At 39.6% G+C, this 26,108-nt stretch overlaps 1 protein-coding gene across 3 annotated transcripts in view; it reads right to left on the bottom strand.

The window, feature by feature from the left end:
* The window catches only part of KDM4B (lysine demethylase 4B), a 72,781-nt gene that overhangs the window by 15,001 nt on the left and 31,672 nt on the right, over positions 1-26,108 (bottom strand). For 2 of the 3 annotated variants that reach the window (XM_042887302.1, XM_042887303.1), the window contains exons 8-14: positions 16,351-16,547; positions 15,819-15,851; positions 11,657-11,826; positions 6,693-7,201; positions 5,491-5,608; positions 2,455-2,633; positions 1,153-1,375 (exon numbers count right to left, since the gene is read on the bottom strand). In XM_042887302.1, coding sequence (XP_042743236.1) covers positions 1,153-1,375; positions 2,455-2,633; positions 5,491-5,608; positions 6,693-7,201; positions 11,657-11,826; positions 15,819-15,851; positions 16,351-16,547 — 1,429 coding nt within the window. The remainder of the gene's footprint in view (positions 1-1,152; positions 1,376-2,454; positions 2,634-5,490; positions 5,609-6,692; positions 7,202-11,656; positions 11,827-15,818; positions 15,852-16,350; positions 16,548-26,108) is intronic. The other variant, XM_042887305.1, reaches the window with a different exon arrangement.

Below are 26,108 nucleotides of genomic sequence, written 5' to 3'. Positions count from 1 at the left end.
TGAACACTGCAATCCTGTAATAAAAGCAAATGGACTCTCTGCAGCAGTCAAAGGTATATCACAGTTTGGTGGTACAAACAGTGACATGGAAACAAAGCAGACACTTGAAACCACATCAGACTAGAGCACAGAAGTTAAGCCCTATTCCCAAGGGCAAGGCACAGATAAAACAGAAAGCTCAATTTCTCTACACAGTGTCCGAGACTGCAGATTAACATCACTTTGACCACACGACTCTCTAACTAAATCAGAGTTTGGCCACACAAACCATTTTGATAGACTAGTCTAGTGAAGACATAGGATGCACAAGATCCAGCATCTCTGGTCTGATCACTAGAGACCACAGTTTGTGGGGGGAAAAAAGAAAACAGTCACACTCTCTCTTTATCATTTGCTCTTATTAACCACAAGTGAGTGACCATAATCACAGCTGCAGTATGGAAACAACAGCTGTGCTTCAGTTCTCCAGAAGAGACAGCCATACTGAGCTGCGTGGTGACCTGTGGACTATTAAGTTGGAACAACAAAAGTAATTCCAACTATGCAAGGCAAATAGGATTTCCCATCTGTCAAGATCAAACAGCTGAACAGTAATTGTCACATCCAGTACAAGTGCAAATGTTAACTGGATGTCATACAATCTACAGCAAAGGTACACTCAACGAGGATTAATCAGTTCTTCTTTTAGACAGAACACAGAGAAACAAACAGACATATGTTCCTTTTTGTAATCAAGTGTCATTCCTACAAATAGTAACTAAGACACTAATAAAAATATATCTCAGAAACTCCTCTGTACAATGCAGCCAAATCAACACAACCAAACCAACCTTTTCTTACCTTAGGCTGCTACTTGAACAAACAAAAACAGTACAATAAGCTGTGTGATTTTGGCTTTATTGTAAAAAAATAAAATATAACAAAATGAAGGCTTTTTTATGTGAAGCATAAAAGAATCAGCTATTTGTTTACATTTTATGAATATTTATTGCCAAGAAGGACTCAAATATACACTAATACTAGTACAAGAAAATGAAGAAGTAGAAGTGACAGGAACAGCAAGCATGTCTACATTAAGGACTACAAATACAGACAGCATAAAAAGAAATTTGAGAGTACCCAAAACACTTTGGTGGCAAAGGAAACACTTACTAGCATGAACCTGCAGGCAGCATTTGGCACAGGATATCAAGGAACTGGTTCCATCTTCCCCAATATACGAATTTGAAGGAAGGGGCTCTGTGTTTTCTCCACTTGAGGTAAAGCACATCTCTGGGATCAGAGGCTTCGTCTTCTGTCCGCACTTAGAAAGGTGGACAAAAGAGGTGGTCTCCCCTACGGAGACTGGGACAGCTTCTTTATCCATCTGTAAGGACTTGAAGAGAAAGATACATCACTCTTCTCTAGTCACAGTTTTAACCTTAAAGTCAAAGCAATACCATTACAAAAAGCACCTGACACCACACAGCACAGATAAGGAACCTGAAGCTGTATCTTCTCATGCACACTTCCACCCGCCACATTTTGCTCCTCTCTCTTCTTTAGACCTCTACCGGGATTTGCAATTTATTTAAAAACTCAAAGAAACATTAGAATAATGAGAAGCCTTCCTTCTCGTTCAGTAAAAATCTAAGGTCATAAACTGCAGCTGGACACACTACGGAGAAAACGAAATTAGTAAAAACAAGACCTCCCACCACTCCCTATGATACCCTCCATCCTTTTGGCATTTTTCTTCCCTTTTCTTTCTGCAAGATTTTCCCTAGAAGAACATTTCAAGCTTTCTGGTAGCAAACCAGAGTTAAAAACAACAGATTAAAACATTCTAGCTATATCTGCTTTCCTTACAACCTTTATACAACAACATTTGGGAATTCTGAATAGATACTCTATTCTCAATATTCAATTGTAGGCTGAGGAGGGTCCTGCTTTTCTCAGAAAAGGCCTCCAAAATGCACACACACGCTCCTTTTGGCTCCATTAGCACACAAGAACAAATCAATGCACAACTGGGCAAATAACTAATTCACCTGACAAATTCTGCCTTTCTGCTACAATACATCTCAAAGCATATTGGTAGTTTCAAAAAAATGATCCATATGCTTACTGAATAAATCTTCATTTTGCTGCTTGTTTGCATATATTCAAAAATCCAGGCACACATCTAAACAGGAGCACTCATAGGCCCAATATGACACTGCTTCTCTGCATGAAACAGGGTTTGCAATGCAAAGCTCTGTATGTGCCATTTAAATAATGAAAGCTGAGAAAGCCAGAGCATCCAGAAGAGATAGTGGGGAAGGCCTGACCCACTGCCTCAGCCAAATCCAAACACTTCTTTGAGGCACACACTTGTATGAGACTTGCCTCTTTCTTTTGAAGATCTGCACTCTTTCACAGTCACCATTCAGCACTCAGCACCAACCCATCCAGCAGAGCAGTTTCAGGAATTACCTGGTTATATGGGTAAAAGAGGGTACAGACAGCACAGTATGGCTCACTCAGGGCAGCAGCTGCATTGAATTTTCTTTCAGCTGGGAAATTAGGCGCTTTATTCTTCCACTGGAGGGAAAGTAAAGATTTCAAAGCCTCTGGGTCACTCATATCTTCCTCCCCAGAAAACGGAAATGTTTCTAGAAAGAAGAAATTCCAAAATAATGGACAGTCTTTAGTAGAGGCAAAACATAGCACAGTAGAGTTAAAGAGTTAATATTTCAACAACACAAGAAGTTGAATGGGAATATTTAACTCATTCATGCTTTTTCACATATGTCTTAGATTCTTCCTTAAATGGATATAATTTTCACTTTATGGTTTGGACAGACAAAGCAGAGAGACTGATGACCTGATAAAATCATCCATGAGGAAGAAGAAACTATCAATATTTATTGCCTCCAGAACTCTCTCTACTGTTCTAGCCCTGGAAACCAACAGCATCCTTTAATGAAGCCAAATTCAAAATACATGATGCAAGTGCAAGGAAATCTCCCTTTACTTTCTACACTTAGGAGCTGTGTTCAGACAGCTGTGCATGCAGCACATGCTTGCTTGGTTAGGCTAACTCCCAATTCCCAGCTGTCAGCAGCAAGTCTGTTTCAACCTTCAACAAAGTGCATCCCATACCTGTTCCTACAAACAAATGCTGGCCACAAGATGCACACAGTTCAAATATTCATTTTACCTCTCTGCAACTACTTGACAGCTAATTCCAACAAGTGCACGTCACTGAGCCTCCAATTTACATTCATCACCACATTTTCTTCTGCGAGAGCTCCGATAGGCACTGCTCATGCTAATTAGTTTGCTAATTCTTTGTTTTTACAAAACCCTTGGTATTTTAGAATTAAACCACCACATAATCCATTCGTGCCAGTTTGAGGATCCAAGTTTCTTACCACTTATTACTAAGGAGTTCTGAGTCACGATAAGCATTTAAGAAACGTTCAATGCAAGACTAAATGTAAACTGCTCAAAACATCAACAATCTGCAAAGCACCCAAAGACGACCTTTGATCAGAAGGACTCAAAAACATCTCAGTGGAGCTTTATCCTCAGAGCTCAGTGCCTGAAACCACATTCTCCACTGCTTCACCATTATTTACTGGAAAGAGGCAGTTAATGCTCTCCTCTCCGCTCCTACATCCCTTACAACATTTTCAAACTTTTAGCCAACTGGAAAAGAAGAACTTTCAGGAAAACACAGTCATGTTCACAGCCTGTTTTGAACGCCCCCTCTAACAAACCTGAAAGTTGTCAGACAATGTGGGATTGTGCTCAATCAATCCACCTCTGAAATTATGAACAGTTTTATCTTTGTTACACTTAAATGAAGATCATTTTCTAAAACATCCTTGCTTTCTTGCAACATTTTATTTCTGTGTTGGACCTCACAGACAAACAAGGATATGCTTATACAGTGGTAACTTCAGCTAAACACACTTAGGAGTCTACATCTTGTGTAGGGTGCAGCTGGAATTAAAAAGATCAGTGGCTCTGAGTATGCACACTGATACTCTCAATGTCTTACTTTTAAAGCACAGCTCAACACTCACCTTTTTAAAAAAAATCAAGCACCTTCAAGGAATTTTTGAGACACAAGCCAAAGCATATGTTTCTCCAAATTTTAATCAAAGCACATAAGGAGACAAGAAAGGATTTATGGTACCAGTTAAATCAATAAAATTTGACTGGAAACCAACATCATATTCCATACTGACAGAGCAAGAGAAAAAAGAACAGTCATTACTGTTGTATGTGATCATCGCCTTTGCTCATCCCAGGACTGAGCCTAGGTGAGACTCAGAATTCAGGATGCCTCCTATGTCTCAAAAGCAAGTTACGCAGAGAAAGAAAAAGCTAACAGTTTGTCTCAAATGAATCTTAGAGCAGAATACTGTGTTCCTTAGATTTATATGCTCACTTTCCCTCACTGCAGCCTCCTGATCACCCTTATACCTTAGCCCAGAAAATGCAAGGAGCGCAGAGAGCTGCTGCTACTTCCTGTCAGGGAAGAGAAGAATCTGTTTGATCATCTTTTGCCCAGTAGTACTGTAAATCAGTCTCCAAGAAATGCCAGCTTTCAAAGAAAGCTGCTCCTGAGTCAGCCAGGAAAGTCCCCATACACCATCCAACAAGTGAAAACAGTGAAAAGAATCCATCTAATGAGAATCCTTCAGCACAAAAGTTTGTTGCAAGGTCTTCACACCAAAACAAGGTAATTAGTCTCAAATGTTTTTTCATTTCACTTGACATTATACACATGCAGGCTGTCAGATGCATCATCCCTAGAAAGGGCATGGATGAATGCACGTGCAACCCCTGCCATTGCCAAACAGAAAGCTCCTCTAAAAACAACAGGTATGCTCTCCAAAACAGGAAGTGAACAGGAAACATATTCTGTGATTCAGTGAAATATATTCTGTTATTTCCTTTTGAATATAAAGTTTTAATTTCCTTGAAAGCTGGGTCTGGCAGCTACACCTTCACGTACCTGTCCAGTGTGAAAAAGTTTACCATGGAGTTTTCTATATTCTGAGTACTTTATAATGTAGCCGGGATCCAGAAGTGACAAATTACATGCTACAGTGGAAGCAAGAGTACAAAAAGTTGGATCCCAACGTTCATATAACTCAAAAAGCCCACCAAAAAGTTAGAATTAACCTTCCCTATACACAGCAGGTCTAATCTCGATCTCCATCTCCACCTGAGACGCAGGGAACTCTGTAATGCAGTATCAAAGAGGCAGCTTTTATGTGGTTATTTTCTGTGAACACTTATTTCCTTTTTTCCAAAATGATACCTCATGTGAAGGGACACCTCCCAAAGATGTATTTTGTCTCTAGCTGGGTTATCAAAATGGGAACATGCTGTTATTTTCTACCAATTCAGTATAACACAAAAATTTTCTGGCCGTCCAGTTTTGTTTACTGACTGCAGCAGTTTTTCGTATTAGACAAGACATACAAGCATTCTTCATGCCTTTGCACTCACCCTCGTCACTCGAGGTCTCCTGTTTAACCACTGACAGGGGGGAGCGGGTTGGCGGTTTGCCTAATGGGTGACGACGACTTTTCTTTATCTCCATCTTCATTTTTGAAAAAGCAGCAGTCTGTAACAAACCAGAACACGTTAGATGGGAGCCCCAGAATATCTTGGCAAGCAAAGGTTAGTTGAGGACAACAGGCAGAATTACTGTCATAAAGAGATGTGGAATTTACAGTCAACTTTTCATTGCCTTTTGGCTGGAATCAACAGAGCTTTCCAAGCCAATTACTGCAGTAAGTAAAGCCAATGTTATTTTTTAAGATGTCAGGTAAATATAAACTTCAGCATTTTCTTAAAATCAGCTCAGAACAGCTTCAAATTTGCCACTCATGAGCAGTCTGTCACTCCCAAAAGCAGCTGGAAAATCTATTATGAAAATTATGCACAGGGCATATATGACCAGAAACATTTTATTATAACATTACAGTGCATTTTATGACAAATGTATTCATATTGTACTGTATCCAGTGTCCTATGCACCATCAAACACTGTAAATACTGCATGTATACTGATCACAGCAGCTCACAGTCCTCTTTGGTGAAAGGCACCAAACACATGGCATGTAAGCTACTTTGTATCAGAAATAGTGCCACGTGTTTTTCGAAGACAAGCAGCAGTGCTAAAGGATTAAAAATGAAATCCAAGTACATTTTATGCCACACTGGGGAGAACGGAGATGAAGGTATGGCAGCCCATCACAGGCACAGCACCTCAGACAATGCTTTTCCTCTCTAGTCTGCATCCATTATGTCTTAGAAACACTTATATGTAAGGAATTCTCATTGTGTGTTGTCACATCAGAAAGGCTTATTTCTTCCCCTTGTTCTCTCTCCCCACCCAATTTCTAATAGTGCTTTGCCATTTCTTTGGCTCTCTCAGCACCATTATGCAGGAAAGGAGAGCTTTGCAATATTCATCTGACCTGATGCTAATTGCAAATATTTTCCTTTCTCCTCTTTTGAAAATTGTTTCCAGCTAAGAAATTGTCAGGGGAAAGAGATGCCTGTAATAGATTATAGGTCATGGATCATGTATTTCACAACACTATTCTGCTCAGATGGAATTCGGGATTCTTGTCACTCCAAGTCTGGTTCTTATCTAATTGCTTAAAACCAGCAAATCCAGTCACCTCCTTGGTCACACACACCTGTAAATCACTGACCTCTGTAGCAATCTCTGTATTTTCTGCTTCTGCGCTCTCCTCCTCTTTTACAGGGATTTCCAAAGAGACTGTCTGCTCCCGCCAACCAGGACTCTTCTGAGTAGCAAACTGCTCAAATGCCTGCTGGCAGGACATGTGCTCTTTGTCAAACACCACTTTTTTGGTCCGTGGAACCACATAAAGCATGGGAATGATAGGACGAGGCTTAAAGTCATCTTCCTCAACTGGTGCCTCTGAGGGCTGGACAACGTTGAGGGGGGTGGTCAGCAAGCTCTTGTCTGCTGCGGATGCTGCAGGTGCTGCTGTGGGTACTGGCGGCCGTGCTGCTGCTGCCTCCTCCTCTGCCTGCTGCTGCACTGCTGGTGGCAGTGGCAGCTGTTGCTGCTGCTGCAGAGGCTGAGATGTTTGCAGGTGGTGCTGGTGCTGATGAAAAAGATGCTTCTTCTTCCTCTCACCTTTTACTTTTGGAGGACGAGCCTTTACTTTGCTTTCACCTGTTTTAAGAAATAGGCAACATTTAGCTTCATACATCAAGATGTCCGGGCATTTAATGTTTTTTACCCTTTCAAGGTGGGCTAATATATAACATTAAAGAACAGGCTGCCCAAAGAGGTTGCGGATGCCCCATCCCTGGAGGTGTTCAAGGTCAGATTGGATGGGGCCCTGAGCAGCCCGGTCTAGCATTATACAGGGAGGTTGGTGGCCCTGCATGTGGCAGGGGGGTTGGAGATTCATGATCCTTGAGGTCCCTTCCAACCCTGGCCATTCTGTGATTCTGTGATTACAACATCATTCTTTCCTTCCAGCAGGCAGACTGAAGGTCCATTCAGTCTTACCACATCACTGATTTGAAGAAGCCCACTTTAGAAATAAAGGACTCGTGTCATTTTGACTTGCCTGAAGGGAAAGCATCTAGGTCCCCAGAAACTGGACAGAGTGCTAAAAAACATACAGTATATTATATTAGCCCTTTTTATTTTGGTATTTCAGTATCGGTGATCCCCAAATGAGGTATGCAAAACCTTTCATTGGGGTATAGGAAAAAATTACTTTTGGTACCATAAATAAAATAAAACCTACATTTAAAACAGTACTTATTTTTCTTTTTTCACCATTTTTTTTTTTTCCATTTCCACTTTAATGTATGGTTTATAATATACATATTTGTGCAGTAATAGATGTCTAAGACTGGACATTCAAGGACTGCCCAGAGCAGGATACCCAGGCTCATGACCAGGAGACTTCTGAAGGTCTCCAAGGATGAGAACCCACGTGGCTGTGAAAATAAATCCCCTTTTTCAACATACAAAACTCTCAACAGTTTTACTTTACAGTTTAATTCTGATCCACACAGCCTAACTTTACAGAGGTAATTAAAATTACTAGTGCTCTTGAGTGAGTGCTTCTAGGTTAGGACTGGAGATGCCTTCATAGCTTGCCTTCATCCCTTTACAATGATGTATGTTCCCTTTACCCAACTCCTTCCTCACTTCACAAATAAATGTTATCATTCATTGAAAGGAGAGCAAATAGATGCTCCACAGACAGATGCAAGCGCTCAATTTGTTTCATAAGAGATTGCAGATGTTATGACTAGACAACTCTACTGCAAAAGGTCATTTCCCCCACTAATACGATGAGGTCTGATGACAACAAAAGACAGAGAAAGCCTATTCATCCTGATAACAAAGCTTTACCAATCCAAACCTACTCAGACTCCTCCATTAGGGAATAAAGCAAAGCCAACCAACCAAACCTAGTAAACAGATGAGCCATCACACAATAATGTGATATTTGCAAGAAGAAGGATTTGAAAGTGGAAGGTGAATAATTCCACAGTAAGATGAAGTGCCAAATTCCTGGCTGAAATCTGCCAGTGGGCACCAGAACTTGGATATTTCCCAGAATCTGGTCTGACAACTTTATTTATACTAATTTTTACTGCTGAAAAAAAAAGAAAAAAGATAAACAAGTCCAGCCCAAATAGCTATTGTAGTACTTGTGCTGGCAGTCTCTCAGATAAACTGGTTTGTTCCATCACAGATAAAAGGAATATTGAATTTCCTTAGAGAAACAACAACATTCAATGAAAGTCAAATTGGATTTTTCCCCAGTTGTACAAAACCAGATCATATTTACTCCCTATACACCCAGCAAACTCTCTACCCAACAACAGAACAAATGCCATTCACCAGCTTTATTGACTTCTAAATGAGTAATTGCACAGCAGCTGTCATGCAGAACTTTGTTTAAAAGTTTTTGCACTAAGATGAACAAACTAATTTGCAAGTGAATCTATAAAATCAGCAGAACAACAAAGTGAAACAAAATTCAAAGGCACTTTCTGGCTATCATGAATACTCCAAGAAAGTAAAGTGATCTCTTCAGACAAATCAATATGGAGAATCAGTAGGAGAAGAGTCCCTGTCAGCTGGTCTTCCACTGAAGGAGAAAAATGCAAATAGCAGAGCTAATACATGTGGGAAAAAAAGAGCAGGATGAGGTTTTCATATGGTGGAAAAACTTGCTTGTCTGTAGATAGCTTGAAATAACTACACTGATTTCACTGAAGCTTCAGATATCCAATATCTTTGAGGGAAAGGGTAGTTGATGGGGAAATCAAACTGCTTACTCCAGAGGTTACACCATACCTTTGTGCAATGAGTCTATAAAGCATTAGAATGGAAATGTCATTTAATGAAACAGGCCAGAAAATAACACACAGCTATTTTACAGGTAGCATCTCATTGTTTCTTTTCAAGTGAATTTGGAAGAAAGATGTCCTCTTAAGATATATGGGTTTGTAGCCCAAATCTGCAGGACTATTAATACATACAGCACAGCTGATAACACCTGCTGACTCATAGACTGTATTCATACTGCACACCCAGAGATAAGCAGAGCTCAAAAACTCTCCTTTTTAATTTCAAGTCCCAAGACAACCTGTTAAGAACTCTAAACGCACTAATAGCTCTGTAATAAATTATGAATATAAAGCTGAGTCATAAAGACAAAAAGAAAACACGTTAATGTATCAGGGTGAGAAATCTTGAAATTTATTAATACTCAGCAAGTCCAAATAACAAACATAAAGTATTAAGACCTACTTCTAAATCTCATTTTTCTTCCTTCTCAAGGCCATCTCTTCTGATATAAGTGGGAAATCAAACCAATTTCAAGGCAGAGCATAAGAAGAAGGAAGCGATGGAGAGCAGAAAGCTAAATTGCGAAGAGTAGAACCATCAAAAAAGATTCTCCTCTCCATACAAAACTGTGAGATATCATGCAGACAGTAGGATGTAGAAAATTAGAGAATTCAGTGGTATTTAATTGCTATATTGCATTAAGAAATGAGTATATTTGCTAACAGCCACATCAAACACTATGCCCCTCAGAAATTGTGCTATAAAGTCTACTTACAGCAATGCTTTCTCCAATGGTCATGAAAATAAATTTGTCCCTCCTTTGCTAACAGTTAAGGAGATGTTAACATGTAGCCTAAATGAATGATTTAGAACCTATTCAACTAGAACAGAGTTTTTATTGTTTCTCTGTTACTCTACGGATCTCAGATCTGTCCTTGTCACTTATCTCGTCTCTCAAGGGATATCAGCATTTTCAGGTCATTTATTACAAGCATTAACTATTAAACCTGCATAAGAGCTAAGGGCACACAATTTAACACATTGCTGCCACTTCCAAGCTGGAGTACCACAGATTAACAATTCACACTATGCTACTTTTGCTGCGCACAAGAATGATTTTCAAACTCCTTACCTCCTAAAATCGACACTGTCTAGCTAAGAGACCACAGAACTGAAAGATCATCCCAATTCTTTACTCACAGCTTCCACTGTGAGTAAATTCCACTGGTCCTTTAAAATTATCAAGATTCAACAAGCAGCGTGGCATCAGTTTTCTTCAAATGCAAAATAAACAATGGATGTACAACACATGAAAACGAATTCATTAATGTTTATGAAATGTTTGAAAGCCTCAACAAGAGAGTGCAACATATAAATACCAATCACTTACCCACATGCATTAAAGAAAATATATATATCAAAAAGAGCCTCCAAGGACAGACTTTTGTACTAAACACACACAAGGAACATGTTACACGCAAGATAATTCTCTGCTTTTGCAACAGGCCTTCAGTCATACTTTCCCCCAAGTGACAGAAGTCATAGTGTATTCTAACAAATAGCCTCAAAGAATCTTAGAGACACTGTTTCCTAAAGGAGGACTGTAATATAAGAAATATGTGTGCACTACAGATACTTGAATGTACAGGGAAAGACTAACACAGCCTTACCAAAGGTTGCATAAAAATGTGGCCATGGATTCATGGAAAACAGCCCTGCCACTGCAACAGCTTCTATTTCTTTTTGCCTTCTCCCCAACAGCTTGAAACCTGTGATTTTACATGCAAGAAGTCAAAAAGGACTGGGAGATGTCATGGATGGCTCTAAGATGTAGCATGCAGCAGCTGTGGATCCCATACAACCTAAGGCTCACCTTACCCTCAGTCTGTAAGAAGTGGGAAAAAGGGTGGAAATGGCAAAAAGATTAATTGCAGAAGGGAATAAACAAAATTTTACTTTCCAGAGGGGGACACAAAATGTATTTATTTGCTATTTCATAAAATACTTTAAAATGTTCCATCCCTAAAACATATTTTTGCAAAACTGTAATAGTTTTGGCAGGACTTCTAAGCCCTGCCAAGAAATCTATTTGGTTTCAATCCTTAAAGAGAGGGAAAAATCAATTGCTGCTGTAAATGATAGCATGTTTCAGTGAGCACAGACTTAATTCTGGGTAAGACTTCACTGAAATTTCAACAAAAATAAACAACAGTTGACAAGGTATTTACAAACATGTTTTAGAGAAATAGCATGCTCCCAGTAGTTCTTCACTGAGAATCTGCCATCGCTGAGCAGAGTCCTTACCTTCTCCCTCAACCACTTTGCTTCTGTCTTCTTCCTCTAGGTCTGGCCCTCTTTTCAGTTCCTCTTTCACTTTCACATCTTCCAAGGCAGTTTCAATAGCCATGACATCCCCCAGAGACTTCTGATCCTCTGTTTTATGTCTTCTGGGTTGACTTCTTTTTCTGTGAGACCTACAAGTAGAGAACAGCAACTTGACATAAAAGAACAGCCTTCAATATAAAAAATGATCAGCAACTGAAAAAACTGAATACAAAACAAAAAGATCTTCTTTGGAAAGAAAACACAAGGTAGCTAACAATAGCTGCAGGACAAAACAGATATCTGAAAAGAAACAGATGAACCTTGCATAACACATTTAAGATCCATTCACAGCAGCCATTAATGGTTCTGGTTTCTTAAAGACCTTTTTCCGCCATTGATAATATAAGCTTGCGAGCTGTAGTTAAAATGGTTTTCATTTTAAATCTATTTTGCTTGTACTTTGAAACATAGATGAGAACTTGTTATAAATCTTTCTTTCTGTCTCCATTCTGTCATCTCTTTTCATTCTCTACTTGCTTCCTTTTGGCAAACCGCTGGAAGCCCACGAGCATCTTCCAGCTGTGAAACACTACCCCACCACTGACACTTTCTCAAAACACCATCTAATGAGTTCTTGTAGAATAATCAATAGACTGAGACTTTTCAGCAGTATAATTCTCAGGGTTCAAGGTCTACGAAGAAGACTAAATAAATAAAAAAAAAAGCATAGTAACATGATCAGATTAATACTAACAAACTAATTGTAACAGGGCCCAATCAGTGACAATCAGTGTCACTAAAACAAAAAGATTGCAATAGTCACAATGCAAAGAAAAATGTGAAGTCAGAAGTCAGGATAATATATTTTGCTTAGGAGCCATGTCAGAAGCCAAGCACCTGTCCAGCAGGACAGAGGACAAAAGGACAAAATAGGCACAACAAAAGCGAAAACTTTCAAATCCAGACAAAGTCAGTTTAATGGATGAAAGAAAGATGAAAAAATAAAAAAGGTGAAGAGGAAAGCAAAGAAAAGGAAATCACTTACTGCTTCCCACTAGCAGATCAGCGCCCAGCCAGCCTCTGAGTAACACCACCTTAGAAACCCAACCCATGGGCTGCTCCTCCTCCCCAGCCTTTACTGCCGAGCGTGACATAAGGCGGCATGGAACATCCCTCCAGCCTGCGCAGGCCATTGTCCCAGTCTCAGCCTCTTGCCCACTCCAGCCTGCTAACTGGCCAGAGATACAGAGCGAAAAGGCCCAGACACTGTGCTAATGTTGCTCAGCAGCAACCAAAACATCAGTGCTATCAGCACTTTTTCGCTACAGTACCAAAATCACAGCCTCGCATGAGCGTTAACTCCATGTCAGTCAGTACACACTTTTAAAAATATCCACCAAATAGCTCCTTCGGAGTAGAGCGCAAACCTACCAAGCTTTCTTTTTCAAGAGACTAATTCAGAAACCTACAATTTTGCAGCATTCTTAGCAGAGTTTTTTTTTGTTTCTTAAAACTGGATCTTCCAAATGGCTTCCTCGTTCCTAGGCCTCTGCATCTATTACCATGTAACAAATTAAAACACCCTCATGCTTCATTCTTATCCATCAGCTTAAATATCTAGAAAAGCTGAAATTCAGTTTCACATCCCCACAAACTCAGCTGCTAATTAGATTTGGAGTGCTGCAAAGTTAAGAGTCCTTAATCAGGCAACCATAAAGAAAGAAGAAAAAATTCAACCTGAAATGAATGATTAATAAAAAAGAAAGTTGATCCATATGCACAGTAATTTATAATTGCTAGGCTCTAGCCATATGGTAGCACTCCAAGTATAGATGTTAACTTCGCACCTGCAAGACATTCATCAGCAAGAACACACAACTGAACCCAGAAGGATCAGCTTTTCTCTACACTGACATTCAAAGTACACAGCACCTTCTACAGAGGAGGAAAGTCAAGGCAAGAGAAGACAGACCTGTACAACTTTACCTTAACAGCTGGAACTTTACATAGTTGGTAAAAACAGCACTGGAGTAGTATCCAGCATCAAATGTTCTTTCAAGTAAATGTGTATGGCTTTACTGCCATTGTGTTGGAACGTGAGGCAAAATTTGAGTTACAGTCCTTTACATTCTCAGTAGATAAAAAGGATGTTTTTAAAGTGCTCTTCTGGCTCTGTAGTTGTGTAAAAATGAACAAAGAAAGAAAGAACACAGCCATTTAAAGAAACTGCTTCCAGGACTACAAGCTAAAGGCTGTGCATTTCCAGTGAAGATATTCTGTAACTGAAATAATTTGCATACCAGAAATGGGCTTTTTGTGGACCAGACTAAAACACTCTCTTGCTGAAGCCATAAAATAAACACAGTAGAGATTTTCAAGGTATGAATGACCTTGGAATAAAAATAGCATATCTCTTTGTAGAGTTTAAAAGCTTTAAGTTTCCAGGAGAGAGAGAAAAAAGCAGCATATGTACTCTTTGAAGTACAGACCACAGAGTGACTTATTTTAAGTAGGTACAACTGTGAAGATGTTTGGGATAAGGTGGATCCTATTCTTCCAGCAAAGTCCATCCTTCTGAGAAAAGTCAGTCTTCAAGTCAAATGTCCTTCCAAGACGTAAGCATAGGAGAGAAACTTCTACTAAGCAGGATTCAACAGCTTGAAACCTGCTCCAGGATAATACTGAAAAAAATCTACAGACAATGAGTAGATTAAAAAAGTGGCTGGATGTTTTACAGTAGCTCAGGCTGAAATAGAGGAGCTTCTCTGCTAAGCAAAAGTTTTCAAAAGGGAAAATAAACATGGGTGTTATGTGTGCAAACAGTAAATAAATCTAAAATACCCTGAAAATCCATAGGAAGTATTTCCATAGACTCCAAATTTACAGACGTGGAAGAAAAAGATTAAGGGGCACACTGGAGTTCAGATAGTCATAGCCCAAAGAGCATACATCACACCTGCTGAGTCTCAGATCACCCTGCTTTTCCTGAAACTCATGACAGAAAAAAGAAATGAAAACATTTCAGGAAAATAACCTCTGAAGTGAAGCACTATTGCTGAGGTCAGTTATCTGCCAAAATATCTACTTTATTTTATGAATATGTCTTTAAAGGACAACATGCTTTTCCTTTTCAGCATTCATGAAATCAGGGACTGATCCTTTAACGTAGAAAAGGCAAGGCACAGATCACCATGCAAGACAAAACCAGAGGACAACAAAGACCAATGCTAGAGAAAGAGGAACAATCTTACTGCTGTATCCTTTTTTTTTTTTTTTTTTTTTTTTTAAAAAAACATGAAACTCAAATGCATTCAATATAATTGAATTGATTAGGTCTGTAATTTTAAAACTCAATGTCACTCAAAGTCCTTATCAGACACGGCCCCCAAAATCTAACAACTAATTAAAGCTTTCATTTATGAATTTCAAGGAAATTATAACTGAATGAAAGTTATGAGCAGAATATTATTTTTAGATGAAGCAGTTAAATTTCCAGAAATTTCCAACTCTGACATCAGAAATTCAACAAACAGTAGATGTGAGCAGAATTACAAAGGAAGTATTTTGGGTAACAGACAGAATGGTGTTTAAAAAAAAAAAAAGCGTAAAGGAGCATATGGAGGAGCACCCACTTTACATCTGAGTACATTAAAGCCCTCTGATAATTCAGTTCCCTGTAAAATAGCACTCTTCAAGGAAGCACGACAAGGAATTTCTCCCACTGGAAGCTCATTACTAACACACTCAAATCTAATTCCACTTTCCAAGGCAGCAGCAACTTTTTAATAACTACTTACTTTGGTGACCAGTCAGCTTTATCTATAATCAGTTAATCATGGTAAAAATATCACATCACTAGCTTTGGTTTATTCAGGACATCAGCTGCTTCCAGGACTCAAGAATAGAACACGAGAACAGGCAGCTGAGATTCTCCAATAGGACAAAAGAGATTGAGATCTCAGAAATCTACACAAGCACAAGATGAACATTATTTTGATACCCCAAGATCTTCTGTGCCCTTTCATGGAAGCAGACATGAAACAACTAATTGAACCAGAAAAATACTTCAGGAGTTACTGTTTTAAGAAACTCGATAGGAAGAAAACTGTAATCATTGAAGTTGATGAGGGAAGTAACGTACCGGTGCTTGTTGTCCTCTTCCTCATCTCCTATCCTATAAAGCAAGATTCCAACAGTAAAAGGTTAGCATGCCAAATTTTCAATTCAAGCATGCTGTAATACATGAAAAACATGATGAACTTGCAGAAAATTAATACAAAGATCAAAGGAAGCAGAAAAAGGCATGCATAAAATCCCTTTTGCAATTGACAGCTTTTTCCTCTTGCTTTCTAATAAGTGCAGCTATAAATGCTTACTATAGATTTTTTTGTATTCCAGGATAAAAGATGGGATCTGACAGGGCACAGTGTCCTACTTTCAAACAATAATAATAATAAAAATAAAGGGGTTCCATAATATTCAGAAGAAACAGAACAATGAGGGACTGCATCATCCAAGAAAAGATACAAGAGCAAGTATAAAGAGATGAGTATGAACTATTCCACCAAACTGAGAATTACAGAGTTTAAAGGGTTAGCAACTAAAATGTAGTATCCAGACAACTTTTTTTGTCACTGTTTTTGTTGTGTGGGATTTTTTTTGTTTGTTTTTACCTGCGAAGCAATTTAGCCTTCAAGTCTGCCTTCGTCTCATTCCAGGCATCTAGTTCTGGGCTAGTCAGAGCTGTGGGTTTCATGTGGTCCAGGACAGCAATGTCTTTTCCTTGTTTCCATAAATCGTAACGTTCTGGCTGCAGAACCCTCACAAAGACATCCATGGAAATCTTCACCATGTCTTTGCGGCACGTACACTGCAAGAGATTTCCAGACATCAACACCATGTGAGACCAGAGGAAATTTTTCTAATCAGCTGAGTTTGCCTTTTTCCAGAGGCCAACTGACATCAGATTTTGTCATAAGGCCTACAGTAGGTTAACTGGGAATTGCATCACGGTCTAAGTGGGTATTTTGACTCAATGACACAAATTGCCTCCATCTGCCCCTGGCAGAAAGGGACAGCACAAGATACTGTACTGTCCCAAGGGTAGCTGAAGATTCAGTTCTCCAAAATTTTCTTCTCTAAGACCAGCAACCAAGTTAGAACTTTCTGGTACCTGATACACAGCGTATTACTCATCTACAGTGTTACAGTCATAAGGAAGTAATAACTGTGGTTGATACAGACCAGAGGTCTGTTTGATCTCAGGCCTACATTCCCCTCTTTGCCTGTCTCACCTCAAGTTTCTCAGGCTGAAAAGAGATTAGTAGTACAACTGCATCACTGTAAAAGCCTTTAGGGAGCTAAAGCCTAACCTAATGTCCAAGACAGTTAAATTTCATAACTGTACACCAAGATGTGGCAGATAAATCCTTCACAGGACTGTAAATTACAAAACCAAAAATTATTTTATTACAAAACTTTCTGCTGAATACAATGCAAGACTGTCTGATCATAAGGATGAGGTCAAGCTGTGTGTGTCCAGCTACCAAAAGTTACCTGGCTACTTAGCAAACTACAGTTAAAAAAAAAAAATAAAAAGGAAGGGGGGGGGGGGGGGGAGAGAGGAGTGGTGGACATTGGGAAAGGAATCAGAAGAAAAATGTCACTGGGTGCAGGAAACTGCCAAGAATTGCTTGGCAATATTGCTAGTTGGGAAACTGAACCCACACAAAATGAAGAATAAAAATGCAGATGTGCAGCATAGAAAGCAAGCAGGCAGCCACACTGCAGTGGAACCGTGGCTGCTCGCCATCACTGCCTTTCTAACTCTGCAACTAAGGAAAGCTACTTGCACACTGAGCACGCTTTTACAAATGGTAAGAGAAACTGTGTTGATTTGTAAGTAAGAAATAAAAAAGGCTAAAATAACATGCTGCATCTAGTCTGAATACACCTAAGCCAAAGAAAATGTGCAACTTCCATTTCAACTAGCATACATATGTTCATTAAATTCAGCCACTAGAATTATGCTCTCATCATTGCGTATCTATACAGAGATTAGACACAAACACTTCTACTTGGATATCTGTTTCCTATGAAGAAGTGCAGAATAAACAAACCGAGTCCTTCATCCAAGGAGATTCTTACCCAGTACACAATATCAGACTGACTGAGCATCTGCTCTTTACAAACTTCTAACTGCAAAGAAGGCACAGGATCGACAAGGATGCAGCAATACATCAGTGGCTGCTTGGGTGCCACAGCTACTGCTTTGCTGTTGTATGGGAAGAGAGTCAGATCCCTTTTTAGTTCTGCACTAAGGTTCAAAGCATTGCACTTGCACTAAACTACCTTTTGACTTTGAGTTGAGAATGAGGTAACTATGGTGACTTCATAGGACTTTTTTTTTTTTTCCTTAAAGCTGTTTTACTTTTCCTCCACATCTTTTCAGAACTATTCTTTTTTCTTAGCAGAAAGGCATGAAATTAAACTCACTTCTCTCTCTTCTTTCTCTTCACACTTCCATTAATAAGAGACTTATGGCTGCAGCTGAGAAACCACTGAGAGAGAAGAGAGATTCCTTCTGTAGTCTCAGCTATCCCACTCCCCTCCCAGCTCCTACTTTTCATTTTGGTTCCCGTCTGCTTTGCTACGACTTGGAGAGCAATAACAACCTGAGTGCATTGTGTAGGAAGGAGTATTTATGGGCAGACACTTACAGGAAAACTCAATTCATTTAATGAAAAACAGCGTAAGAGAAAAAGGCTGGAAATGCAATTTGGCCAAAGAGTGGCAGGAACACAGATGGCACCCATCTTCCAAATTCCTGCCCCAGCAGAAGCTTCTCACCAGCACCTCCATCAATGTGGGCTTAAGAGATTTGTATTGAGCGCATTTTCAATCACTTTTCCTTAAGATGTTTTAAAAGCACCTCTGTACTGCTAAGAAGAGGAATACAAAGACCACCCAACAGCACAGAGCATCAGTGAGGCACGGCAATCAACCTCTTCTGCCTTTACTAAGTATGAAAAATGACTCAAAAGAGGAACAGACCACTTTCTGGTTCCACCGTGGAAGCAAGATGCTGCAGCACACAGATGCCAACTCCTTCAAATCAAGTGGAGCAAATCACGACGATCTAAAGGTCTCAAGAACAGCTCCAACACCACAGAACCACTAGTTAAGAGTCTCAGCACAATGTAAAGTATATGCAGATTATCCAGGCACCTCATGTAGAACTATTTGGATGCTACTCGTGGAACTGTCCAGAGAAATGACACTGCGGGAGCAATCTTCAGTGCACCGCAACACCAGAAGCTTGCTGTAGCCAAATTCCTTTCTTCATACACAAATCTAAGATGACGTATATTTACATTTCAATTTAATTTAATTTTATTGCTATTACAGTAACAACCATGTATAATTTATAAAGCCTCTTTCTTCTGGGCTTTCTTTTGGGCAGTGCAGTTATATTTCCTCAGCTGCTGCACTTCTGTCCACATTCATATTCCCAGAATGGTCGGCATGTTTTTTATACCCCTCAGACACAATAAGATCCTGCTAATACAGCAGACACTTGCAGATGAACTGCAAAAAGGAATGTGCACACATATGCTAGAGGTGGGAGGAGGAGACGATAAAGAAGGAGACTATGGGGAGAGAGGAGCAAGAAGACTGCTCTGCCATTAATTACCTGCTCTATTCTAACAGAACAAGGCAAAAAGAGCAAGCTTGTATTTCCCTGTCAGTGATAGCCATCTCCACACACTGTCCTTCTTTCCTTATATATGCAGTCACATTTCTTTCAAATATTCTGATTATGCAATTGTGGCCAAAACCATGCATGTTTCCTAGGATATGTAATACCCACAACTCCTCCCCACACTCTCTCTCTCCCTATCTGTTTTTCTGCAGAATGTATCTTCCCTATTCCATTTTTTACCCTCAAATTCCAGCACCTTAATATCCAGTATTGTTACCGTTTGTAGAAGCGACAACACAAAATGAACATAACCACACTTACACAACTTCTAAGGAGAGAAAAGAAATCTCATTTTCTTACTGTGAGCAAAAACTGAACCACAAAGCCCTGATTCAGGCTCTCCAGAAATTCCTACCAAGGCTTTCCTTCCTTCCTTTGTCAGCAGAATACAACTAGCTTTAGACCTGTGAAAGATTTAGGAGTGATGTGGTCACCCAAAGCACAGACCGTGACTGAATGGCAATATGAAGGCTTGTCCTGCCCAGCTGTCAGGTGAGAAATTTAAGGAACTCGGAGATCTAATCAAACACCTCTGCATTTCTCCTCTGCCTTTCTCCACCTGGCAGCCAGATTGCCATGGCTGCCAGAGGGACAGACTAACAACAGAGTTCACTTACACACCAACACAGGTTTATGTTTAGTTCTCTGTCTTCAGTTGCAGGGTGTCCAAGACCCAAGAGAGCAAGAAGACCAGAGGAGTTGCCATATTCCCCACATTTACAGGAACCTGTTTGTTCCACCTTCTGAAGACTTTTGCTAGCCCCAGCTCTCTCTTCCTGTAAGCTAATGACTTTGCTGCCCATATGGGATAAGAACATACAAAGGCAACTTGCAAATAAAAAGAGCATACAAAAATATTCTCAGGAAATGGAAGTGTGAAACTCTTTTCAAAAGCAGAAAAACAACATTCTTCCCCTGTTTATTATTTTATTATGTCACTCAAAGTTGGAGGCTGGTGATACATCTGACCTCTCTGAGAACTTTGTGATATCAAACATAATTCACAGCGATGGTAGGAAATTTGTGACTACACAATGCACAACCATGATCTTATCTGGTTTTAGGCTTTTTTTTTTTTTTTAAATAAAAATACTTATAAATCCCTATAAGTAACAGTCAAATAAAAAGACTGTCTCCTTAAAGTAATAAAATGAAATGATCTATGGAAAAATGTAACTTCATTCAACCTCAATCTTCAACTGCATTTTCGTAAGGATTCCTTCCCTCACTTCCCAGTTATTAACACTAAATTGAATCCTACCTGTTCCATGACATACAAAGAGTTAATGTAAAAATAACACTTTTCTCCTTACATAGAAAGTCACAAAAACAATCTAATTAAATCAGCACATCTGGTTCACATGGGAAAAAAGAAACACCTCACATTCAAATTAATTTAGTTGCCAGTGAGGTTGTTGAAGATCCAACTAGCCTCCCACTTTGCCTAAATGGAAATTTAAGCAGAAGAAAACCCAATACACCCAAAGTTCCTTCAGCTATTATGCCATCGTTAAATATTTTAGACTTGCATTTAAGTTTTAGTATCTGTTTCTCCGTAACAATGAAGTCTAAAAGCAAGTTACTGGGAAAAAAAAAAGAAAAAAAAAGATAGTTATATCCAAAAGGTAGCTAGGAAAATTCTTACAGTGTACTACAGAAATACATACAGAGAACACTTCTGAACTTCTCTCCATAAACTGCCAGGACAAGATATAAAGCTACAGCTTTTGGGAAAAACACAGAATCCTCCCAGTATAATACTCTAAAACAGCTATCTAATTCACTATCCGATTACAAATGTGTTTCCTGATGTCTAATTAACGCTCACCCAGTACAACACAAAACTAGACAGGGCTCCAGTTTACTTTCCTTTCATTCAATCCAAACTCACATTTCCACTCACACCTTACTATACAGGAACTGCTGAGTCACGGCCTGAACCTCTGATTGATCACCTGAGGCAAGCCGTGAGTCAGCCAGAGGAGCACAGGTGAAGGCAATTCAATTCACCTGTGCTGCCGGAAGGGGTGGAGCCAGGCTGCAGCTCTCCTAGACCTATTGAAGAGCTGGCTGCCAGTGGGGAAGGATCTTGTCTGGAGATCTGCTCTGCTGTTTTGTGGGTGAGCCTAGCATAAGGGTAAGCCTTCCATTTATTCTCTTTTGCTATCGCAGTCTACTTCGCCTGTCTTGTTTATTTTGTGATTAGAATATCTTAATATCCATTGATTATACACCTTGTACAGCAATGCTCTCATGGATGCCCATCTTTTCAGAAGCAATGAAGGAACACATAATTGCAGGTTAGTAACTGCAAGACGGGTGACAGGCATTCCATGAGTCAGTAAGGAGTTAAACTTTGAGAAGAAGTAGAAAAACTTAAAATTCACAGTTTTTGTGCTTACTAGTTGGAAGTTGAGAGCTTGTGGGAAGGAAGACAAGCCCTGACCCCCCACTTCTACTGTAATTACAAGCATAGCTTTAAGTCTCAACAACAAACCAGTTCATTAGGAAACCCACTGGAAATCTTCCACAGAGTTTCATAAACAAAACAATTAGGCAAAGATTTCCAAGGACTCCCCCTGGTCCCTGGCTGCAAGGCATGCTTTTTCCTCGTTTGCCTCCTTAATTCACTGCCAGAACGTTCGTTCCATGCAGATGTTGTGGGCAGAAGAGTTGAGTGAATGGCAAGTCACATTAGCCAGGGAGCTAGATTTACCCTACTCCACTAAAATACTCAAAATAAAGAGGATTCTAGTTTAAGAAATAGATGTGTCATACAGATAAGGCTGAAAGGTTCAGTGCTCTCAGTAATGCTAAAAAAGAAGGATTCAGTGAAATACCAGCTCCCCTCTGTTTTGACACTCATTTCAGTACAAGGGATAAACAAACTAAGACTAAATCATAACCACTGGGTGAAAGTCTACAGTGAATATCATTTTAAGGTTATCTCAAGCTATTATTTCTTCCACATCGTAAGTCTTGCAGTTGGTGAAAGAAGTCCACAAGTGACTGGCTTTCACTGGCAGAAAGCAATGACATTTCATCAAGTCAGCACTCTATTCATGCATTAAGGAAGCAGCAACCATGAGCTGACATGGCTGAGCAAAGTTCTACAGCTCTGAAGTGACAGATGTACTAGATAACTCTTGCTAAGTGAGTACAGTTATCCTTTTATCCTCCTGCTTCACCACTGGTTTTCCAGTCACTTCCTTTATAAAGAAAGCCCAATGCTGTGATACAGCACATGACTGTAAACCAACAGATGAAGCAGTAAAATCCACCATTTTGTACACCATGACTAGGAAAATTTCTAGGCAGTTTACAAGAACATGAATAATTTTGCTTGGTGGAATATGAAGTGTTATTTCACGTGACAACCCACGATCTGCTTCCAGCACACTGAAATTATTTTCCCTTGTAATGACAAGTCTTTTTCTGTAACATTTTTCAAAAGGATAGGAAGCTGGAATTTATTTGTTGCATCTTCAAATGACACAAATTAGAATCAAGGGAGGGTTGGTTCATAAATAAAGGAGGAGAGAGGCTGTCTATCTATCCTAAAAGAAACAGCAATTAAGACCTCTCTGAAAACCACACACCAAATGGAACACTTTTATCTCTTTCCAGTAATAATCCAGATCCACCTGTAAGTGTTTCCAAAGCAGTTGGAGAGTGGTGAGATAAAGAACAGATGGAAGATCTGAATCCTGATGACTGAGATTAGAACACACCCAGCTATGAGCCAACCCAGCAGCAGAACCTGCTGACTGCCAGCGGGAAACCAAGCTGCAAGAAAATGAGGAGCAGCAGAGCTATCAGGAAAGACAAATAATTGAGCAAAATGGAGTTAAAAAAAAGAGAGAGAGAGAGAGAGACCATTCACAGCTCTAAGCACATGATAATAAGAAGTGGGGTTTCATTTTTAAATGTTTTTCCTGTACAGAACAAAGAGACAAGAATGTTAACCACATCTGCCTTTCAGTACAGCAAAGAAATTACTGAGGAGGACAACGAAGAGGTACCTGATGAGTACACGTGATGTGAACTCACAGCTACTTCACACTTTCACACTGCTTTCAGATCTCTAATATCATAGTTTCTGCAATTCTTAAATGGAATATGCTATCATGTTATTTATTCTTAGGTGGAACATAAAACTGTTCCTATACAAGCCCCTCTCTAGCCCTCTTGAAGCAATTCCTGTGGAGTAACACAAGCCACACAGGAAAGCACAATGCTAAGGCAGCTTTTAAAAGGCATTTCTGATGACCTTGCAATACTATTATCCCCAGAGCCAGATGACCCCAAAAGCCCAGCTCTGACACATGAATGACTGGGGCTTGTAGACTTTAACAGGGCCTCCCATGCAGCAGGGAAGCTGAGCAAATGAGCTGCAGGATGCACATTCTTCACAGAGTTGTTTACTCGCAGCCACAAAGCACGCAAACACCTCTGCGCTATAAATCACAGGGTTAGTGAGGCAGAGAGGATGGGAACTTGTGTCAGCCCAGCAGTGTCAGTACCCACGGGTTCAGGGCAGCTTCCACCACAGAGTCCTGGAGTCACTATGAGCCAGAAAAGTTATTACCAAGCAGCATTCAAAAAGTCAAGAGCAGCATGCTCAATATTGTACAGTAATTAAGCTAAGTGTAAATCAGGCTGAGTAGCACATGCGTTCATTAATCAGGCGTTTTTCAACAATCAAACAGGAAAAATCATGACAAAAATCAACAAAAAACAAATGACTGAAGAGCTCCAACTTTGGAGTACAAAGGAAAGCATTTCTCAGTAACTTTTTAAGTCTCTGCTTATGCAGGTAAACATTAACATACAGCATACAAAACCATCCCTATTCAGCTGTATTATTTAATCAGTAGTGTTAAGGTCTAGTACAGAGCATGCAAATTAGAGCCAACTCCTGATATTTAGCTACTAAAGAGCATTTCCTGCCAGAGTTTGATCTTCCCATTTAACATAGCAAAGAATTCTGAAATGAATTACCATTAAATACTTGCAAAGATCCAGTGACTACACTCCAGAATGACCTACAGGAACCACAAGATTAATTGAAGATCTCTCTCCCACCCATAGACAAGCAGCTGACAGATGTGCTATTCAGCCACAGATTAAATAAAATAGGTAAACTGGCTGGTCTTAAGGTCACCTCAACTGGAAAGCTGCAACACACGGCTCCTTAAGGACTAATGGGAGACATTTACATTAGCAATAAATGGGACATGATCTTTAAACTTCACTAATTATCATATATTTTTACAGCCAAGCCAGGTTCCACTATAGTTAGCAGAACATTTCAACAATCTGGCAGGCAATTAGCATGGTTCTGCCTATGTTTCTCAAAGGTAAGCCATTACTTTCCTACATGAGTTTTCTCTTGCTCTATGCCACTGACATATATCATTCTACTCATAACTCTGAGAACAACAGAATTCAAATTTAATACCAACGATGAAGTCCAGGAGAACATTACAATTGGCTAATTTTGAACCTTACCTTGTCACCAATCTCAAGAGTTCTGGCAGGACAAGGGAAAAAGAAGAATCATTTTACACCCAACTGGTTTCAGTGCAGTAACACTACAGATAGAGTACTGCCCAGTCAAGAGTTTCCAAGAACTTTAAAAATAAGCAGATGAGAAACACCTGTTTGGATGTAGGCAAATGTAATCTAATTGAGCCTGACAGCACAGACATCAATACAGTCATTTTCAAGATTTAGGAAACCTGCAACAGTTAAACAAACAAACATCTCACGCTCCAGGATGCCTCTCTTCACAAATTTTTTCCTTAAATGTGCAGGCAGATCAGGTGTACAGAATCAGCTGATGTTTCATTAAAGTCTCTGTTTAACTTAAAATGGGATTTAAATAAACCTTTAGCCCTTTCAGTGCAAAAGCATTCATACCTCATCTGCAGCCCGACAGTAAAGTATCAAAGGGTTAATTAACACATATGCAGTGTGTGGTTTAGGTAATATGAAATGGAAATGTATGAATAGACAAGTGTCAGCAAGTGCAATGGAAATAAATTGGGCATCTCCTTCCACACTTCAACTTTCTCTCTCTAGATTTGCTCAGAGCTCTCTATGCTGCTTGTTCAGTAATTTCACGCTACGCTGCTTAACAATGTAAGCATGGAGGCTCAATCTAAAACTGCACTTCCCAAATGTCACTTGTTTGCAAACACATGGCTGAACCCAAAATTGCTTTCGATATTAAGAGTGGTGCCTGCTGGCACTATTGTAGTTAAAGGTCTGTCAAATTTCCATGATAAACCCCATTTTCAGGGGTGTATAACCATGACCATTTGCTACAGACAAACCTGGGATTCAAGGCCACAGCAAAATTATATTTTTTTTTTCTTCCCAAACCAGATTTGAGGCCTCTTACAGGTCTAGTTTTTTCTTACCAACCCTGTAGCTCCATAACAAATTCAAATGTATGATTCCCTCTTCACGCTCTACATGGCCTTAGAGTCTACAGCTACTCCACATGGCCAGTCTAACACCTTGATGGAAAGATTACAAACACCAACTACGGATTCAAATACCTGAACACATATAAGGGACAGAGAAGATAAATGCATGACTTTTCAGAATGAGGATTTTTCTGTTATGAGAATCGTTTTGGCTGCCATTGCTAGCAATTCAGAG

Source organism: Lagopus leucura, unplaced genomic scaffold, assembly GCF_019238085.1.
Source record: "Lagopus leucura isolate 7727_CA_CO unplaced genomic scaffold, USGS_WTPT01 Super-Scaffold_100076, whole genome shotgun sequence".
NCBI lineage: Eukaryota > Metazoa > Chordata > Aves > Galliformes > Phasianidae > Lagopus > Lagopus leucura.
Note: the sequence above shows the minus strand (reverse complement) of the source record. Positions and strands in the feature narration are given on the sequence as shown.